Source organism: Hyaena hyaena, unplaced genomic scaffold (assembly GCF_003009895.1).
Source record: "Hyaena hyaena isolate Hyena2069 unplaced genomic scaffold, ASM300989v1 scaffold_353, whole genome shotgun sequence".
In the NCBI taxonomy this organism is placed as follows: domain Eukaryota; kingdom Metazoa; phylum Chordata; class Mammalia; order Carnivora; family Hyaenidae; genus Hyaena; species Hyaena hyaena.
The window spans coordinates 1,815,650-1,838,021 of NW_024080987.1; the positions used below are offsets into that span (position 1 = coordinate 1,815,650).

General features: G+C 38.7%; 1 protein-coding gene across 1 annotated transcript; it reads right to left on the minus strand.

The window, feature by feature from the left end:
- Positions 1-4,884: 4,884 nt before the first annotated feature.
- On the minus strand, positions 4,885-7,506 carry LOC120243753 (gamma-crystallin E). The gene is made up of 3 exons (XM_039249985.1): positions 7,498-7,506; positions 7,164-7,406; positions 4,885-5,157 (listed from the first exon to the last, which is right to left on the minus strand). The coding sequence occupies exons 1-3, from the start codon at positions 7,504-7,506 to the stop codon at positions 4,885-4,887; spliced, it is 525 nt and encodes a 174-aa protein (XP_039105916.1).
- Between the last annotated feature and the right edge of the window lie 14,866 nt (positions 7,507-22,372).

The following is a 22,372-nucleotide window of genomic DNA, read 5'->3' on the forward strand; positions in this document are numbered from 1 at the left end:
TCCATCTTATCTGATTTTTTTTCCAATAGTTGGAAAACTAGAGTGAATAAATAGAGGAAATAAATAGAGGGACATTCTAGTATGGATGACAGTGGCTTTCAGGATGTTCAAATCCCCTCTCTCACTTTCCACTGTACATACGTCTTTTATTTCTTTAACAGTTTGTTGTTTTTCTCATCATTACAATTTCTTTAAAATTTAGTTATTCTCCTAAGTACTAGTATGAGATCCTGTTCAAAAATGGCTAGGGTACTGATCTGGCCAGAGTGAAGTCAAAGATGAATATTTTTTTAGCCAGCGATTTTTCATGCTTTTCATAAAATCTATAACAATGCCAACAGTGTTTGAAAAGTTAAGGGATGTATTAAACATCTTTTGTTATTCTTTTAGAGTTTCATTGTTTCTTTCCTTCAGTTTATTTGATTTGCTTTTTTGTAAAAACAATGAATAATTTAATAGAAGAACCAGAATATATAGACAAGTAAACTGAGAAAATAAGAAATACATTATCTTATCTATATAGAGACAACAACTTTAATATCCTATGATATATGTTGGTCAGATTTCTTTCTATACATACATGTACACATATATAATTTCAGAACAATTGTCATACACATTTGTGTGCACACACACATAATTTAAATGTATCAAATCGTATTTTAAAGATTCAACTTTGACTGTAAGATCCATTTTATGCAATATTTTTAAATGACTCCATAAATTTTAATTTACAAATGTATAGTCATCACTTAAACAATACTTTATTGTTGGTCCTCATATTACCTAAAATGTGTCTCTCTTATAAATAATTCAGGGCAGCTGTGATTGAATGAAAATGAATTTGAAATTAAAATAAAACAAAACTATAAAAAATCTCGAAGAACTGACAAAAGTTATTTTATTTATTTATTTTTTTACTTCATTCTGTCATTGATAATATATTTCCTGATTAAAATGAATTACAGAAGTTTATCATGGCATTGTATGCATTTAATACTACTCATTAGGGCTAAATATGGTTTACAGATTTTATATTTGTATGTTTTATCATTTATTTTCTTAATATTTTTTAATAGTTTATTGTCAAGTTGGTTTCCATATAACACCCAGTGCTCATCAACAAAAGTTATTTTAAAGCATAAAAGTATGAAATCTAATCCTTGGTTTAATAAATTTTCAAATGGTTGAGCAAAACAGTACTGGCAATCTTGATTTTCCAGCTGGTTTCTTTTAATTCATTGTCTTAAACAATTTGTTTTTCATCAGCTTACTAGGAATTTCCCTAATCTGGGAGCCCTCATCTCTCCTACATTGTTATTGTATATGTCAGACAATTCTGTGGGTTCGACCTTCGTCTCCATGAAAAAATTTCCCCAAGTGTACAGCACTGGTTATAATCATCAAAGGCTTTTCACGACCACTCTGCTCAGATGATCAGCTCCCCACCTTGACCTTGAGCACATCCCATTTTATGATCACTGCAAGACAAAAGTCTAGTGTGGATGTGTGGCACAAGACAATTTTATTCTCCTCATATGCATCTTACAAAAGCAAAAAGGCAATAAGAACGCAAACCGTTTTCAACAATACTAGGAGGAAAGTAAAAAATGAGAATGTGAAATTATACCTCAGTGGTGTTACAGACTCTTTTTTGACTCTGTACAGGGAGAACGGCAGAGACTGAGATGGCAGGAGGGTAGAGAATGTGGCATGATGGGGCAGATCTTTGGAAACTCCAGAATGAATTCCCTTCCTGTTACTAATGTGCTCAATGGGAAATGATAATTCTGTTGTCTTGCATAAAAACAGGGTGGGGATAAACAGAAAGCCCACAGAGAAAAGATACTTGAAGTGCCTTCTACTACCATCATGTGAGGATGTACACTGCAGGCGGAATAAGGCCATGTAAGAACGTGCATTGAGGTAGTAGCCCAGCTTCAGGTTGATAAGTGGCCATTTCCCACCTGTCTGCCTATAGTTCTTAGTTAATGGAAATTTTGCTTTTAAATTTTTTAATGTTTATTTATTTTTTGAGAGAGGGAGATGGAGAGAGAGAGAGAAAGAGAGCACAACCTGAGGAGAGGCAGAGAGAGAGGAAGGGAGAGAGAGAGAAATTCTAAGCAGCTATCAGTGCAGAGCCCGACTCGGGTCTTGATCTCACAAACTGAGATCATGACCTGAGCCAAAACCAAGAGTTGGACATTTAACCAGCTGAGACACCAGGCACCCTGAAAATGTTCCTTTTAACTTGGAGAACATGGTTCTCTATGGATAATGAGTTGAACACATGAGAAATCAGCTATGTGGAGGGATATCCCATGGCCATCAGACTGAGGGGGACTTAAAGGGCCATTTCCCAAAAAATGTCCTTTAAGAAAACCTGTCTCTTTCTGCCTAAAGCATTCTTTTTAGAGTAGATGGTGTCTGTGCAGAGGTGGCAAAGGAGCAGCCCTTAGGTTCAGTTGGATCAAATTTTCCATGTGTTTTAAACTTGTTGAATCATAACGCTGTTGAGTAGGACGTGTACTTTCCAGTTGGTCATAAACCCCACACCCCTAATTACTATCTACCAATAGCTTCTCACATTCCCATTACCTCCTTGGCCAACCAAGGACTCACCCCTTCTACCTCACTTAGGTCAAGCCGCTGTTTCCAGAAACAGTATTGTACCAAACTCTCTTATCCAATCTGCAGAAACCATTGATTCACATACACTTTCTCCTTTTTTGAATGTGTTCACTCAACACCACTGGGCCTGGTCCTAGGTACGCTCTACTAAATCCTTCAGAAGATACAAATGTGTTCATGATATTTTCTGTAGATCTAGAAGTTTAGAATCTAGTAGGGGAGGTAATCGTGTCAGCTTCCAGAATAAAAATGCTGTAATTGAATGGCCACCTGTGTAAAGGGGCAGGAGGACAGGGAAAATTAGCTGAGGAAAGAAGGAACTTGTCCCTGTAAAATGGAGGATCATTCATATTTGTTGTCAGAACTTCAATTCAGTGTAGTTAGTGGAAAAACCACGTGATGAGACAAGGCTGGGACCCATTCCCTCACCCCCTCAGTCCATGGGAGGTGACAATGATAACTTCACTGAGTACTTCCGCATACATAAAGGAATGGATGTTTAATGACTATATAAAACTCAAACATGACCTCTGCCACCTCTTCATTTTCAGGTTTTATATAATTCAGTATTTAGGCTGAGCTGTATCTGAATACAAATTACGACTCCTCCTTCCAGCCTGGATGTCTGCCCAACGGACACAGAATGAGAGGCACAAGTGGAATCTCAAATTTTCATGAAAATGGTTGAAAGAAACAGGTAAAACTAACTTAATAATAGATAGTAGTAAAGTGAATATTTCAAAATATGATCATTTCAATGTTAAATTCATATGAAAAATAATAAGATCTTTGGCATTCTCATTTCTCCACGAACCTTTGACATCTGGTGTGTATTTTACACTTACGACACAGCTTCGCTTGGGTTCATCTCATTTCAAGTGTCTGGTAATGTCATGTGATAATGACTGCTGACTTGGGCAGTGCAGATCTAAACGCCCTTAGTGCTTCTTCACACCCCGAGGAGCGTGCATGTGTGGTAGGGAAGTAAAATGGTAGGCATAAGGAATCTGACTACGTTATTCCTCTGATGTTTGAGGTTTGAGGATCAATGTATATCCTAGCTGAACATATTCTCTTCTTTATTTTTCTTTTTTCAAGTAGAAAATCATTTGCAGTGGTTCCTTCATAATCGTGGCCGCTCAGCTCACCAAGACCCTATTTCAGCAAGAGGTTGTCATTCTCACAATTAAGGCAAACCCCTAACTGGGAAGCAATTTGCTTTTTTTCTCAATTACATGTAGACATCTGAAATTGAGAAGTAGTGTACTAGAATACCTACTTAGATTTCATTTGAGGAACTTCATCTGCCTGCAAAGAAATTTTGAACTCAGTTAAATGAATAGTCTCGATAAGTTTCTTTTTTTTCTTAGCGCTCTTATTATTATTATTGTCAAATGCTGATTCATGAACTAGATGTAATGAAGATTGATCCAAGCTAGGAGATAGTCTCAGCCTGGCCAATAATAGGTTTACGAACTTTGCGTGATTGCAACATTTTATTTTCCTGATCATGTACTTTCTGCTTTTACTTTGGCACTCTGTGCTCATTTTTATCAGAGCCTACTACCCGAGGGCTCTGTAGCTCCCGTGAGTAGAAAAATGTTTGGAAGAGTCCTTTAGGCTGTTTGTTAAGGTGATACTTTTATATTTATGCCCTGGATACATAAATAATAAATCTATTCAGCCAATCACATATTTTTAGACCTAAGAGATGTCAGATGCAGTTATCTTAACAAACGTATCTATCTCTGGCTCCCTCAGAGGCAACCTCACTCAGCGGTTCCACTTAACGCAATCTCCAAAAGTGAATTCTACTGAGTAGCAAGAGGGTGAGCAGATGTTTCACCAGCAGGCTCACAGAACAGCTTCCTAGAAATTACTAGATGCAGAGCTCAACTATGTCAGTGACTGTAAAATAAAAACTCACGTAATCACATCACAACCTTATGAGATGAAGAGTGTTATTATCCCAAGTTTTACAAGTTGGGAAACAGAAGCACAGAAATGCTAAGGGACTTGCCCCATCACTTAGCCCCTATAGCTAGTAGGGCTTTGGACCAGGCATTTGGGCCCCAGAGGCTGCTCTTTCAACTGCTGCCCCTGTACCGCCCTTTCTACTGGAGGCAAATTTACATTAGTCCCAGCCTTCTTTCTCCTGAGCCTAAAAGGAAGAGAGGACCACATGATTGCATCAAACACGCAGGAAATATTTTATTAACTTCCAGATGGAGAACAGGGTAGAGTACGAACATTTCAGTAGAAATCCATGGCCCTCCTCAGCGAGCCCACGCGGGCACTCGCGGCCCCCCAGTCGTGGTAGCGCCTGTAGTCCCCCGGCCTCAGCAGGTACTGCCGCCCCCGGTAGTTGGGCATCTCGTAGAGGACCCAGGAGCCCTCCAGCACGTGGAAGGAGTGGATCTCACTGAAGTGGAAGCGGTCATGGAGCGAGGGGCAGTCCTCAGTGAGCTCTACCATCTGGCCCCTGTAGTCCTCTCGCTCATAAATCCTGACCCTGTGCGAGCTGGTCTGCGGGTTCAGCAATTAGCAGATGAGGAAAAGTCAGACAACTTAGCCCTTAGCAACCCACCTGAGCCCTCAGCCCAACACACCCCACCAGGGGACTGGGCATTTCTTTTTTCGATATCAAAGGTGACCAAATTAAAGGAGACTACCAATACCAGGGATGCCGTGTATAGCGGGATAGGTTGTACACGGCAAAACTCAAAAAAACAAAACACAAAAACAAAAACCAACCACCATTCACATAGACCGTGATATAGATGACTATGTGAATGATGCTCCCTAGAGGTTTTTTGGGCGGTTAGGGGGGCACAACCTTGATGAAACACACATGCTGGATCTATTTATGATCGTTCTTAAGTAACAATTTGTATATATGTGTTTTGCTCTTTCCTTCAAAGACTATTGGTGGTCCAGGGTTCTCCTTAGAGGATATAAAAAATAATTAGATATTAAAAAGGCAAACATATCCCTAGCAAAAGGCATTACTTTGAATCTTGATACCGTTAGAAAAGGCTAGAGAGAAAGGAAGCCAAATTGCTTTTCCCAAAGCAAGGTGGATTGGTGGCAATTCAGCCCAGGCAATTCTCAGTCTCTTCTGTTTTAAGCCCTGCGTCTCTAACATTTTGAAAAGCAACAACCATCACAAAGATTAGATTTCAGGGGGCGCCTGGGTGGTTCAGCCAGTTAAGTGGCTGACTCTTGATTTCAGCTCAGGTCATGATCTCATGGTTCACGGGTTTGAGCCCCATGCTGACAGTGTGTAGTCTGCTTGGGAGTGTCTCTCTTTGCCCCTTTCTGCTCCTCTCTCTCTCTTAAAACAAATAAATACACTAAAAAAAAAAAAAAAAAGATTAGATTTCAGTTCTCAGCTTTAACATATGTTCCTGCAAAATATAATTTAGGTAATTAATAAAAATGGAAGTTCAAGATCACGAAGGAGGTCTGCACAGGACAAAGGGAGTATAAAACTTTAGAAAACTGGAAAGTTAGGCTGTTTGTCCTGAGCGAATCCGGTCTCTTTCCTTGAGCTATTGTTCCTTTATGTCCCTTCCCAGAGGGCACCAATTGTCTCACTGTCTTCCTTCTTTCACCACAGAATCCTTCTCAGGAAAGGCTCTCACAAGGATCGTCCTTCAGCTAAAGGAAGGGCTGCTAGGAAGGAATCTTCTTGTTTGTAAAGGACTCACATGTACGTCACGTGGTTTGGTCTCCACAACAGCCCGACCCACGTGGAACAACCATTATAGCCTTTTCTTCTTTTATGAGAGGCTCAGGACTAGAGCTTTCCGTGTGTCATTCGAGAGTCCGGAGGGAAAGCGAAGCCCGGGTTCTCAGGCTCCTCGCGCTAGCCTGGCGCTCAGCAAGGCACGAAACCCTCTGAGGGGGTTTCAAGCGGTGTCAAGTGGTACATTTTCCGCAGGACCCTGTCGTAGTCAGATGAGAGAATCCCTAACCGCGGAATCCCAGGCTGCTGGGGCTTTATTTGGGTAACGGTGGGCTTCGCAGGGGCGGCTGGACTCGACGTTCCTAACAGTAGTATTGGGGGAGGGGTGGCTTGCCTCGTGCTAGGACCCACCTCTCACCCTGGCTCCAGCCTGCGGGCTAGCTGCCTTCACTAGCCCCATTTTACAGATGAAGAAAGAGAGAGAGAGAGACACACACACACACACACACGCCCGGTAAGTGGCCCCAGGCCACTGGTGGAAAGGTACTGCCGCGTTGCCTCTCACCACCTGTGACACAGACTCTCTGACCTGTGCACGTGGTTTTCCCAGCAGAGGGGAGTCTCATCTTAGCAGAGCAAAATGCACTTGTGAATGAAAAGCATCACCTCGCACACTTTTTCAGGGGAAGGAAACCTCGGAGATACTAACAGAGGAAAGGAGACCAGCGTTCGAGGCAGCGAAGGGAGGCTGCCACCCTGTAGTACGAACACCACGTGAGGAGCACCGGTGTGGCTCCGGGCGCCCCCCCCACCCCCACCCCGGGCCCGGGGGGCCTGGACTCACGTGGGGGATGAGGCGGCAGGAGCGGACCGAGTCGCTGAGGCCCATCCACTGCTGGTAGTCGGGGTAGTCCCCGCGCCGCAGGAAGTACTGGCAGCCCGCGTAGTTGGGCTGCTCGTAGAGCATCCAGCAGCCGCTGTCCACGCGCACCGAGTTGCAGCGGCTGACGTAGGGCTGCAGGTTCGGGTGGTCGCTGCTGCACTCGTAGTGGCGGCCCTGGAAGCCCCGGTCCTCGTAGAAGGTGATCTGCAAGGCAAGGGGAGGAGAGGCTCAGCGGCCTGGCCCCCAGCCCCGCCGCGCGGGGGCCCCTCCCGGCCTGCGGCCGCGCCGGGCTCACCTTCCCCATGGCTGGTGGATGCGGGTCAGTGATGGGCCGCCGGCGCGCGTCTATATAGCACGAGGGCTGCTGCGTTGGCAAGAACAACACAAAAGGGGCCCGCGGGGTGAGGACGGGATTTTCTCTCTCTCTTTTCTATATAATTACGGCGGGGGTGGGGTGGGGGACTTATTGTATGTTTCCTCTTAGACTCTCCAGTGCTTTCGAGTTGATGACCCGCGTTAAAACTGTCCCTTGGTGCCTCTGGGGCCTTTACATGAAGCCTATTTAGGAATTTGGAACTGGGCAAAGGCCCTTAACCGAGTTAATAATTGTAATGAAGTATTTTAGTCATCTTTTAAAATTTCAAAATGATTTCTTTGTGAGTAACAAGGCCTGGTAGCGACTGGGGCTGAGTTCAGCCTGGGCCCCAGCCTGAGGCTGTAGGTTAGAGAGCATTTCCCTGGTGGGAGAATCTGGAACTTGGGGACGGACCTGTCTTCTCCACAGTTCGCTCAAAGTAAGATGGGATTTCCCTCTACGAGGGAGAACGTCTGGGAACCTACAGGCTGACCCGTGGGGACAGCAGGTGCTGCTAACACGTGAGGACGGGGGACAGGGGCTCGGACCCTGAGCCTGCGCTGTGTGGGCACCTGGCCTCCGCTCTGTTCTCTGAGCCGGGAGGGGCCGGGGGTGTCTCTGGCCTTAGCTGGGGTGCCTCAGACAAGGGAACCCTGATCTTTGGAATTCATTACATACAAACTTGTTGTGCTTACACTGTAACTTTCTATTTAATAATTTTGCTAACTGCTAAGCTTATTTGTTTGGCTCTGGCTGCTAGTTAATGTGCAAATATAACAAAATTATAAATACCACAGTGTTGCAAAGCTTTCTTCCTCCTACCTTTCCGGGCCCTGGGCAAGCAGTGGTTGCTCTGTAGTTAAGGCTGTGGCTCCAGGGGCTGGAGTCCTTCTTTCCTCTTCAGCCAGACCACCCTCCCTGAGCAGTTCCTGGTGCCCTGCCCCCTTTAGAGCAGACTTTCTCAACCTCAGCACCGTTTGACATTTTAGACTGAAAATCTCTGTGTGGGTGGCTGTCCTGTACATTGTAGGTAGGACATTTAGCAACATCCCTGTCTATTACCCATTGGATGTCAGAAGCACCCCCTCCCACCTTCCTCAAGTTATGACAACCAAAAATGTCTTCAGGTATTGCCAAACATCCCTGTGGGGGACACACACCCCCTTGAAAAGTATTGATCTAAAGGTGTGAACCATACGCCTAACGTCCCCATTAGCTCCTCCAGTGCCTTAATAGGATGGTCTGGAGACTGTCAGGAACTGTAGAAATGCCTGAGATGCTCTGGGGTCACTCAGACAGCAAGTAGGAGGGAAAGGCAGAGTTCCCTGATCCTGTCTCTCCACTTCACCCGGAGCAGCTTCATGTGTATCTGTTTTATATAAACCTTATTTGAAAATTGAATTTTATGACTAGCTAAGAATAATTTTAAAATATAAATATTTGAAACCATCGATCTTAGGCATTGTGACTCTCACAATGCCTACTGACACAGCACATAATAAAATGGTCATTCTTTTTTGTATCAGTGTCAATGAGTTTCCCAGGACAGCTAGCTAATTCCTCGTGAAAAGATCTTGAGAGAATGAAACATAAGCCTGATAGATTTTGTTGTGATAAAGTCTGGAAACATTGGATCATGGCACCACGCCAAAGAGAACAAGAATGAGGTGGATACCACATGAAACGTTGAGGACAACCAGAGATTAGCTTATGAACAGTGGGCCCAGGAAAAAGGGTTTGAAGAGCTGGCAAAGAGAATGTGCTAAAACAAATTCAGTTGGGTCCAGAAGCTGAGTTCAGTTTGGGGCTCCGTTTTGAAGGTTTCTAAATGTCCTTTATGGTCATTATTTGAAGATGAAGCTAGGGATTTATTGGTTTGTTTATTTTTTTAACTCATTGAGGATTAGTTCAGTTATTCATGATGTTTTTTAAATTTCTATTTTACCCTTTATCTTCTGACATGGAAAGCTTAGTGCTGAGTAGATTCCTTTTTCTTTTTTTTTTTTTCTTTTTTTATTTTTTAAGGGAGTGAGAGAGAGCGCACACGCGAGGGGCAGATAGAGAGAATCTTTTTTTTTAATTTCTTTTTAAACATTTATTTATTTTGAGAGACAGAGACAGTGTGTGAATGGGGAAGGGGCAGAGAGAGAAGGAGAAACAGAATGCGAAGCAGGCTGCAGGCTCCAGGCTCTGAGCTGTCAGCACAGAGCCCGATGAGGGGCTTGAACCCACGAACTGTGAGATCATGACCTGAGCTGAAGTCTTACACTTACCCAGCTGAGCCACCCAGATGCCCTAGGAGAGAAAGAGAATCTTAAACAGGCTTCACACTCAGTATGGAGCCCAATGCGTGGTTCAATTCACAACCCGGGGATCATGACCTGAGCTGATATCAAGAGTTGGACGCTCAACCAAGTCACCCAGGCACTCTTGAGTAGTTTCCTTCTAACTAAAACTTTCCAGGACACTGAAAATGAATAAAATCAATTTCTATATTAGTTAGGAAATCTGGTGAAAGACTTTATAACTGTATAAACAGAAAAGGACAAATAGCATGGAGACATGGGCACATAGTTTAACAGGAATATAATGTTTTCAGCCTATCTCACCCAAAAGTACTACAAAGGCACTTAAGCTTTATCTCCAAGCTCTGGAGGGGGGAAAAAAACGCGAAGAACAAAAAACAGTTCTTTAAAAAATAATGCATAGTAAAATGGGAATTGAAGCCCTGTAAAATAAAGCATGCAATACTAAGTATGTTGGCAAGAGAATATGAAAAACTTGAATCACCAGGGTCTTCTGAAAGCTTATAGCATGTTTTCCCAAAAGACTGTAGCGAACTTGCTTTCAACTGACTGCTCTATTATTTCAGCCTTTTGATCAGTGTTTATTTTCCCTAAACAAGCATCAAATAATGAATTTCCAAGTAATTGTGTTCTTTCCTGAAGTATTTTAAAGGTATCTTGAGGATTAAATATTACAGCCAACAAATTATGTTTCTACTCTAAATCATGGGCTATACAATGAAATTCTGTAATTGGGTTTGCTTCAGTAAGACGCAGCTGCACTCCCCCAACACTGATCCCAGAGAAGTACCACAGTTCTAGAATGAGCCATGCAAAGAGATGCAAAGTGTTATTAGCCTGAACATTAATCCGTTGAGGCAGGAGTGACTCTGTCCATCACAAATGTCTTTTATCAAAGTCTTACAAACCATCTGCATATTTAATATAGCTATTTGCTTTTATTGAATTTGCAGCATTCATGTGAATAGCAGAAAATAATTTAAAGGCAATTCATGCTTGATAAGTTTGTGAAATGCAAACCATACAAAACATGGGTAAAAAAAGCCACCCCTTGTGTTATCATGCTAAAAGAGGTGCTCAAAATGAAGTAAAATTTCCAATTTCAAGTCAATAAGAAAAAGAGGAAAGAAGAGGTACATTGCGTCCTGTGGATTTTAAGACATTCAAATTCTAATTACATCTGTGATTATATGTATAATACATATTTAAATAAGGAAAAAGAATTCTGACCCCAAATGCCCAAGGAGAAAATAAAGTTACAATGAAAGATATAAAATTATTCTTATTTGAAGTGGCTAAGCTATTTTTTTGCCAAAGGATTAAAAGACAATACATTTTAAATATCTAATTTCAAGTATATCAATAAAGCCAAGAGAAAAGGAATTTAAAAAATACTCAGGGAGCTAGATTGCTGGATTTTTCTATTGGAAAAATTTTAGCCATTACCTTTCTTTACCAAATAGTCACTAACAGTTAAACTAGGAATGATGGCACACTTCTAACTGAAAAATAAATAAGGTTTAAGCAAAATAAAAACATAAGCCAATAAACATTGCAAAAAGTGATGATTCATATCTTGCCTTCTATCTCTTTGTGCTGTTGTTACTAATGTCTAAGAAGCATCATCCTTTTGATGGAATATAAATAAGAAAATCTAATAATCTTGTTGCCCAGAGAAAATCCTTGTCAATTGTTTTCTTTTTGCTCTAAGAGCTTTGTATGTCAACATTAAATAAATAGTTATGTAAATCAAACCTCAATAAAATAAATCCTGTGTTTGTTCTTCTGAAAAGGAAAGTGAAAAAAAGATACTTTTATGGTTGGTTTAGATATCTAAAACATAGCACAGTGGGTTTTTTTTTTGTTTATAATAGGAAAATTCAAAAAATTTTGGCTGCTGGAGCAAAAAAAACCCACTAAATTCTAAAATTAAGCAATGTCGGTTACTAAAACCCCACAACGGAATGTGTGATATTATATTTGAAAACATAGAGGTTGTGATATTTAATAATATAAAGTATAACTAAAATGCATTTTGTATATTTTAGGTCTGCAGCAGTAAGTAAGCCCCCAAACCTCTGTGGTTTCCTTTTTCTACCAAATGAGGGTGCTCAATTTAGAGATTCTGGAGACTTTAGAGGTCATCTTTAACACCTTAAGTTCTATTCATCACGACAGAGGAGAAAAAAGTGTCAGCAAGGGCAAAATAGCAAGACTGGTTTTATGATCCTTTTTTATTTTAAACTGAAAATTAGAATATCAAACTAAAGGTGTGCTAGACTTGCTATTGTTTTCTCAGGTTATTATTTAGTTGAACAGAAATTAACTGTTAATTCATATGCAAATTGCCTTAACAGAGAACTATTGATCCTTGGAGAAATTTATTTCATTATGATCTTAATGTCTAGACCATTAACTCACCTTGTCTTCAAGAAGAACATAAATAGCAGCTAAAATAACTGATTATTTCTTTCCACAGTCCCACGCTAGCTAATAATCTAGTTTCTAAATTTCGCCTTAAACACTATTTTCTTCCTATTATTTTTAAATCACTTCCATCAGAACAAAGTACACCTCAACTATATTAAATCACCATCATTATAAAACTCTCCTCAAAAGAGGAGTTAAACTTTATTCATTTTATTTTGATTATGATTCAGAAAGAAAAGTTTACTCTTACTCAATGTTTATACTACTCTGTGCAATACTGTTCTAAGCGACTGGAATATATCCTCACACTTAACAGGCTGAGATTTCCACCTTCTAGAATTTTATTCTTTTTTTTTTTAAGGGTCCTTGCTCTGTATTTATTAAGGTCAGAAGGCTTACAAACATGATGGGCATGCACAAAGAGACAATGAATCTGTGAACATTAACTCATGGGCATGAGGGAAAGGGGTTTTGAAGATCTACAGTGTTAGGCGTTTGGGTCAATTCTTTTTTAAAATTATTTTTAAGTGTTTTTAAGAGACAGAAAGGGGGAGAGAAAAAGAAAGGGGGAGACAGAAGATGCAAAGCAGGCTCCATGCTGACAGCAGAAGACCCGAGGTGGGGCTGAAATTCACAAACCATGAGCTGAGCTGAAGTCGGAAGTTTAACCAACTAAGTTGTCCAGGTGTCCCTTGAATTTTATTCTACCAGTGGAAGTGGATCCTGCAAGAAGACAAAAGTTTCCCCACACGGGATAGTGGGATCATGAACTGATTTTGGCCCTCTGGGAGATCCTAGAAACTTTAACCTGCTTTTTTTCTATAGTTGATCCAGCATTATGAAATATTCTTACATTTCCCTTTCTGTACAACTATTTACTGGTATAACAATCAACTCTGTTTCTTTGTTAATCTTATCCAATAAAAAAGAATGTCACCATTATGTTTGTTCAATATATGTCCATTCAAAAAAAACAGATATTTTGAATATCCCCTTTCCAAATTTCAAATAAATATTGTGTATTGACAGGATTTATCATAAAAGGAAAAAGGCAATAACAGATTAATACACAAGAACTATTCTAGACTTTCTTATGAAGTAGCCAATTCTTTTTTTAACGATTTTTTTAATGTTTTATTTATTTTTGAGAGAAAGATATAGAGACAACGTGAGCAGGAGAAGGTCAGAGAGAGAGAGAGAGACAGAATCCGAAACAGGCTCCAGGCTCTGAACTAGCTGTCAGCAGAGCCTGATGCAGGTCTCAGACCCACTAACCGTGAGATCATGACCTGAGCCAAAGTCAGACGCTTAACTGACTGAGCTACCCAGGCGCCCCTGATGTAGCCAATTCTTTATGAAAAGATATTTTGTTCAGTTTGGTCAAAATTGTGCCATGCTATAAAGCATTCATTCATTGTATTAAATATTAAGACTAAACATATATACTGACGGCCAGTGTATTCTTAGTGATTCATGATTTTGGAATGCTAAGGAAATAGAGGTTTTTATTTTTAACTCTTCTGTCAACTCTTTAGAAAGTAAACAACAAATTCATAATTAAGAGAGTTACTTTAGAAGGTATAGGAATTCCTTAGTAGGTCAAAAGCTAAACATGGTGCTTAATTAAAATACTTTGTAAAATTGGAAAACAAATCTATGGAGAGTTTAATATTTCCATTGTAAGTGCATAAAATACCACAAAATAATTGCCAATCAATTTAAAAGGTTTATGAGGATGAGATTGGGAAAAACAAGACCAGGCAACTAATGGCTCCAGATAAGCTCAAGCAGATTCTTTCCAAAATCCTCAGTGAAATGTCTCTGTTGGCTGGGTTATTAAGTGCTTAAACTTTCCTAGGAGAACAGAAGATGTGACATTTCACTCTGCATTCGTAACATATAATTTGGGAAGAATTCTAACTTTGGGTCACAGACTAGAATGATGGCCCACGGTAGTCTTTGAGCATCTCCAGACAGATTTTGCAATTGTCTTTTTCTGTGACTTACCTATATATACTTGAAACCATGTGGATTAAGGCATACCTTTTCAAAATGGCTAAAAATATACTGGATTCTTTATCCCTATCATTCATTCTGATTGATATACCCAATGACAGGTGATTCATTTTCTTAGACAGTTATTACTGAATTATATAAGGATTTTCTTCTTCTTAAATAGAAAATTCACTCTCTCTATCATTCTTAATTCACTCTCCACTCTAGAAATAGAGTCCAGTGGTTGCTCATTCATGATTCTTAGGAAACGAGGACAATCGCAAAATTGCTTCCATCAAAGCCATTAAAATTCTATTTGCCTTGATGCTGTATCCCTTTATTGTCACATCTTTCCTTTTCATAATTTGTTTGTTACCCCGTTTGTCATCATTTCCCTCATTACTATTTAAATTTTTCTTATTTAGTCTATTACTTCTCCTAGTACTGATAAAAAATATTTTTTCTCAATTTGGCTTTTCTAGACACGATCCTTGTCCATAATTCATCTCTCGCGGTCTGTTGATAGTGAGACTACTTTAATTGATCTTTGAATGCATTTTGTGGGTTAATGGTTAATAGACTTTTCTATATATATGCCTCTCAAATGTCCTTAGTGGATAATATTTCTTTCCAGATAGCCTGAAGGGATAGATCGTTTCTGGTGTAAAAGAAATGTCTTATATTAGCTGATGCAAAAAATAATAATACACCCCATCTCTGGTGCACACAATGAATTTTTTTATAATCCTTTTGTAATTATAAAGGCTCTTTTTTCAGCACACAGGTGGTGATGTGCATGGGGAGAAGTAAGAGCTACACAATTGCTATCATTTCGTGTTTTACCTGGATTAATCCATAACATTAGTGTTATAGATAAAGTGGAACAATCTATAAGCAAAAAAGTAAGGAATGAATTTTAAAAGAGCAAACGAATTCTGGCTATTTAAGGTAGACCGAGGGAGTCATTAGAACTTACTTACTTAGTGATTTTAATGAGAACAGAGAAGATGAAAACTGCACTTAAAAATTCATCATAGAAAACTAGTAATCTGTAGCTTCTGGGACTTTTACCATATATACGAAAACATGAAAACAAGAAGCTAAAGTACAAAGACCGTGGTTGTTGCAATGTCTTGATTAGAAAAAAATGCAAATTTAAATTTGGGTTTAAAATATTGGTAAATCAAATTATACAAGATGTGTGCCCCGTGGGGTTCATAGTCTGGAAAGTCTTGCCTGGAAGCCGAGATGAGAGTAGGTTAGACAGAACAAAAAGTGTTCTGTTTTTGGAGGGAAGATAGGCAGGCTATCATTCAGTAAGTGACAGGCAAACCGAATTTTAAATTAGTTAAAACATGTTTTTTCTTATTTTCTAAACTTCATGACTGTGAAGGTTGAGGATGAGTGCTCATATAAATAAGTTGGTGGGAATGTAGAAAGTTTTACTTTATGATTTTTTTAAACGTTTATTTATTTTTCAGAGAGAGAGACAGAGACAGAGCATGAGCAAGGGAGGGGCAGAGAGAGAGGGAGACAGAGAATTCAAAGCAGGCTCCAGGCTCTGAGCAGACAGCTCTGAGCCTGATGTGGGGCTTGAACCCACAGACTGTGAGATCATGACCTGAACCAAAGTCAGATGCTTAACCAAGTGAGCCATCTAGGCACCCTCATTTCTTTTTTCTTTTTAATTTGTCTACTTTACATTCTAAATCACATTGTAATGCATCATCAAAAATTACATTTAATAATATAACATAAAAAATAGTTTCTTTTCAATTTTGCAAAGAAAAATGTATTAGATTCCACCTTCCATATGGAAGATTCTGGTGCCTTGTTAATTTTTTTATTTTAATGTTTTATTTATTTCTAGGAGAAAGACAGAGAGAGAGACAGCGTGAGCAGGGCAGGGTCAGAGAGAGAGGGAGACACAGACTCTGAAACAGGCTCCAGGCTCTGAGCTGGCAGTCAGCACAGAGCCCGACGCGGGGCTCGAACCCATGAACCGCGAGATCATGACCTAAGCGAAAGTCGGACGCTTAACCGACTAAGCCACCCAGGCGCCCCTGCCTTGTTAATTTTTATCTAGGAAGGACGATTGAAAATTTTCTCCAAGTGAAGTTCTTATTATATATATAATAAATATCTAATATTTGTTTTATTGTAATAGTAAAAACATAGTTAATATTTAAATATTTAAGTTTAAATACATAAATATTTAAGTATACATATATTTATATATTTTACTTATATTAGTTATTTTCTCACTTATAAGTCTCTTATTTGTGGCACTAAATTAGGGAAAACTGGGGCAAAAACTCTGCCCAATCTTAGAAATTGCACATTTTATACTATTCCCTCTAACTTTTAAATTAAACACCTCTATGTTTATAACTGGTTTCACTTTTAGGTCTTTTCATTGTGTGATTAATAGATACTGAAAGATCAACTGACATTTGAAAATTATTATTTTGATAGATATACTTGAAATTTTAACTTTTAATTATTAATTTGATAAAATAGGAACAGCACAACATTGAGAAGAAGGGATGGATTCTATTTATATGAAGCCGATTTTATCATAGGTATATTTTGTTCTAAACCTCAACACAAATTTGATGTTCTGTTTTTAATTTATGTTGTGGAAATTATCCCCAAAGGAAGAAGAAGTTGGGGAAGGCAGTTGGGGGCCACAAGATAGTGCAGGATTTGCATTTCATTTCATTTGTATCTGAGAAAGAACTTGTATCAAAAATATTCAAAGAACTCTTACAAATAAACAATCAAAAGTTTGATCAAAAGTCAAACAAACCAATTAAAAATGTGCATAAAACATGAATAGATGCTTCACAAGCGATGTAATAAATTCCAGCAGTCACATTAAAAGGTGCTTAAACTCTTCATTCTTAAGGAGACACAAACAATACCCATGATTCACTGTTAATACTCTTTCTTAGAGGGAACGTATTCTAAAAGCTGAATGTGACTAGTGGGAAGGTAGTGTTTATAACCAATTTGGGAAACCATTTGAAGTTTCTCATAGACTATCTTACTCCTGCCCTAGGACCCAACTATATTTATGTATATATGTAAGAGAAATGAAAACACATATCCACCAAAGATTCAGAGAAGTTTTCTTTTTAATGACTCCAAACTGAAAACAACATAAATGTCCCTCAACAGAAGAATAAATGAATACATTTTGTTACATTCGTATGAATACTATCCCAAAATGGAGAAAGAACAAGAACGCAGAGAACCGACACACTCAAGTACACTCACCAATAGATTCATCTATGACTGGTTACGGTTATAACTGATTACCGACTGGTCATCACAGAAAGATCATTGAAACAGAAGAGGATGATAGAAGCTTTGGATGCACATCACTAGTGATGGCTTGACTCTAACCTTCTAACCCTGCAGTGTGCACTATACACGTGCAGTAAGTCCTACACAATCACAAGATGATCACGGTGTCCAGCTACCTTCACATGGCTCGGAGACTTATAGTAATGTGGTTAAATCCTGCAAATAGACAAGGCTTTCCTAACTTGAGTGTGGATGGGCTGCAGGTAACCAAGAACCTCCCAAAATGAAAAGAAAATGTTATATGCATTTAGAGTCATTTCTGTATAGAGAGGCTTTCATCAGAGGCTTTGACAGTTATGAACCACTGATACTAAAAATTAAACACCACTGTAAACTCAATAATTATGTACAGAAATAATAGTCTCAGTTTTTAATAACTAATGAGCAATGTAACTTCAGTTTTCCAGTGCTATTTATGATCATTAAATATATCGTTTTAGGGATGCCTGGGTGGCTCAGTCGGTTAAGCAGTGCAGCATCTGACTTTGGCTCAAATCATGATCTCGCAGTCTGTGGGTTCGAACCCCATGTTTGGCTCTGTGCTGACAGCTCAGAGCCTGAAGCCTGCTTCAGATTCTGCGTCTCCCTCTCTCTCTGCCCCTCCCCTGCTCCTGCTCTGTCTCTCTGTCTCTCTCTCTAAAAATAAGTGAACATTAAAGCATATATATATCCATATATATACATATACATATATATATAGTTTTAAATTCAGTTGATTGAGTTTGAATTTGCATTTCATAACCTTTACCCTTTTAAGTGCTCAATCACATGATTTTTGAAAAATGCATATAGTTCTATAATCACTACCACCATCGTGATAGAGAGCATTTCCAGATTGACAGTCCTTTTAAAATGCACTTTAAAAGTGCCACTCTGTTGTCTTTTCACTTCCTTAATTTCTTTTTTTTTTTTTAATGTTTATTTACTTTTGAGACAGAGAGAGAATATGAGTGGGGAAGAGGCAGAAAGAGAGGGAGACAGAGAATCCCAAGCAGGCTCCACACTGTCAGTTCAGAGCAGGACACAAGGCTTTGAACTCATGACCTGAGCCAAAACCAGGAGTCGTCAGATGATTTACCCACTGAGCCACCCAGGTGCCCCTCACTTCCCTAATTTCTAATGAAAAGGCTGCTATCATTCCTGTGTTTATCCTTTTGGATAAAATGTGTCTCTTTTCTCCGATGGCATTTAAATTTTTCACTTTATTATTTGGTTTCAGCATTTCAACTATTTTATGCTTTGGAGTGGTTTTACTTCTGTTTATTCTGCTTCAGGGTTATTGATCTTGGATCTATGTTTTTATATTTTTCATTAAATTGAAAGGTTTAAGTAATTATTTTTTCTAATATTTTTTATACTTCCCATCACCTTTTGGGTTCCCATGTACATACTTACAGACTGCTTGATATTGTCCCCCAAATTAGTGAGGCTCTATTTTTTTTTCAATGTTTGCCTCCTTGTGCTTTATTTTAGCATACTTTATATTGCTATGTCTTTGAGTTCATTGATCTTTTCTTCTGAAGTATCTAATATGCTTAGTTTTCAGCCAGTGCAATTTTCATTTCAGGTACAATGTGTTCTATCTTTAGAAGTTGCCTAGAGTCTTTTTTATAACTTAAACTTTTCTACTCTTTATGTTCATTTTTTCATACCATCTTTAATTTACAGGACACATTTATAATATCTCTTTATTAAGTGTCTGTGTCTACAATCCCATCATTGCTATCATTTCCAGGTCTGTGTCTATCTACTCCTTTTTATTATAATTATAAATCATATTTTTCTACTTCATAACATACCTAATAATTCTTGATTGGATGCCAGACATTGTGAATTTTACAATTTGGTGCTGGGGTTTTTTTATGTGTTTGTTTTTGGGTTTTGCATTCTTTTATTTTATTATTTTTAAAATGTTTATTTACTTATTTTTGAGAAAGAACATGAGTAGGGAAGGGCAGAGAGAGACAGGGAGACAGAGAATACCAAGCAGGCTCCATGCTATCAGAGCAGAGCCCAATGTGGGGCTCAAATTTAGGAACCATGAAATCATGACCTGAGTCGAAACCAAGAGTTGGATGCTTAACTAGCTGAGCCACCCAGGCTCCCCTGTTTTTTGCATTCCTTTAAATAATCCTGCCCTTTGTTCTGTAGTATAGTTATGTTACATGAGTCAGGTCAGTTAGAACTTTAAAGGATTACTTTAAAGCTCTCTGAGGACTATACCATTTGAATTTGTGTAGGGCTCAGCATAAACTAAAAGTATTAAGATGCATTATGTGTATTATCTCCCTGATTCTCACAAAATTCACAATTTTTTTTCTGTTTTATAGATAAGACTAAAACATCACTATGGGGCACCTGGGTAGTTCAGTCAGTTAAGTGTCTGACTCTTGATTTCAGTCATGATCTCACAGTTCTGCACTGATAGCACAGAACCTGCTTGGGATTTTCTCTCTCCCTCTCTCTCTCTCTGCGCCTCCCCTGCTCATGCTCTCTCTCTCTCCAAATAAATAAACTTTTAAAAAAAAATCACTATATTATATTACTTCAAATAGTTGTTCTAAGGGTTAGATGTGAAAATAATCTAGTAAATTGCCTAACTCTTAAGTGCTCACAAACTTCTCCCATTAAATGTCATTGATTATCTAAGTTAATGGCCATGCAACCAATTTAGAGAAGTGGCTTCCGTGATTTTGGTAAATATCCAAATGTAGACACCATTGTCTGGAGAGCATCATCAAAGCATGGCGAGTCTTCCATTGTCAGTGGAGTTGACTACACTAAGCACATTTATATGCCCAGCAGACCCAGGGTTCTAGACTCTGACTTTTGTTCGTTCCTATGAACTGTTGCAAATGGAATTGAGAATCTTCTAATTAGATACTTGAAAGTTCCTCTAGTGCTTCACCCTCACGCCTTTTTGGAAGCATGCACATACCTTAGTCTGAGGAGATGATTTTCTCTTTTTAAACTCTTGTGAAGAAGAAACTCAATTTCATGTGGCAAAACATTTAATGTCTCATAACAGTTTAGGTCAGGGAATGCCTCCTTGAGATTAAAACTTATCTTTTCCATGTTCAGTAGCAAAAGGGCCTGTTAACATGTGCCATTTCAGACTAGAAAGGACTTTGGAAGTTATTTGGACGAACGTTCCTATTTTGCAGATGAGGTTGAGAATTTGTATCAGAATCCAGACCAGAAGTTGATTTTCTTTAGTGTTAGTTCAATGCTCTTTCTGTAATGGTATTCTTTCTCCTTATAGCTAAACAGAGCTCCAAAGGCCCCAGTATATCTCCATTCATAGCCTGAACGGTGGCACATTTGTATGTTTTCAATGGAACTTTCAAAAAGTTGCTAGAATACTCAGCGTTGCCATCAACAGTGTTATAATGTCAAAAAAAAAAAAAATGCTGGAGAAATGAACTTTCCTGATATGGATCCACATACATTTAAGAAAATGAATAAAATGTTTTATCAAAGGAAAAGAGTAGCTTGTTAGTGTTTCAATCGTCAGTCCATTAATGTCATAGATGTTCTCTTCCATACAAAAAAAACATATGAAAGAAACTTTATAATTATCAAAGTAATATGAAGTTTTGGGTGCTCCACGTTATTATCTAAACTTCTGGTCCCAAAAATAATTACTGTATCTTCAGTGGGTGCCCTGGTACAAAAAAGCTAATAACAGGAAGCAAATAAACACAGCCATAATTATTGAGTATTCCTCGGAACAGGAGAAAACCTCTACCAAGGGCAGAACTCGTGTTTTGAAGAAAACAGGCAGTTCTAGAATTTTAAGTGTCATCCTATGGCCATTGGGTACCTCACTTTCATTAACTATAAAATATATATGGTAATATGATACCAGAAATTGTTGACAAAATAGACTACAGATAGGATGCATTGGAATACAAGTATTATCTGACTCACACTGACTCACACTGGAATAAATAATGATATTTATCTTTACATAAATGTAGGGCAGTCTAGAACAATGGTACCCTAAGGAAATATCATGCTTTAATTAGCATTAGCCTAGGTTCTGGGGCACAAGGGAATGAAATTACCGTGGATCTGGTCGAGATGAGAATCATCTTCTCCTTGTCATATCGATTTTATTAGAGTGGATATCTAAATCTCATCATTACTCTGTTAAAAAAAAAAAGAGCAAGGTTGAACAGCTGCTAGTTTATGTCCATTATAAGTGTGGCTATGCTATTACAAGTAATAAGAGATAATAAAATTTATGGATATTAAAAAAAAATTTTTAAGGTTTATTTATTTTTGAGAAGGAGAAAGAGAGAGACAAAGCATGAGCAGGGAAGGGGCAAAACAAGAGGGAGACACGGAATCTGAAACAGGCTCCAGGCTCTGAGCTGCCAGCACAGAGCCCGATATGGGACTCGAACTCATGAACTGCGAGACCATGACCTGAGCTGAAGTTGGACACTTAACCGACTGCGCCACCCAGGTGCCCCTACATTTATGGATATTATATAAAACATTGGCAAATTTAACTTGAATCTTCCTTGACCTGTTCCTTGTAGATAGTTCAATTAACATACCAAAGAAATAATATCCTTTCAAAAACATAATTTTGCATTTTTTAAGTGAATATAATTTATTGTCAGATTGGCTTACATACACAAATTGTATGTAAGTGCACAATTTCAGCAAGTGCCCTCCTCAATGCCCATCACCCATTTTCCTTCTCC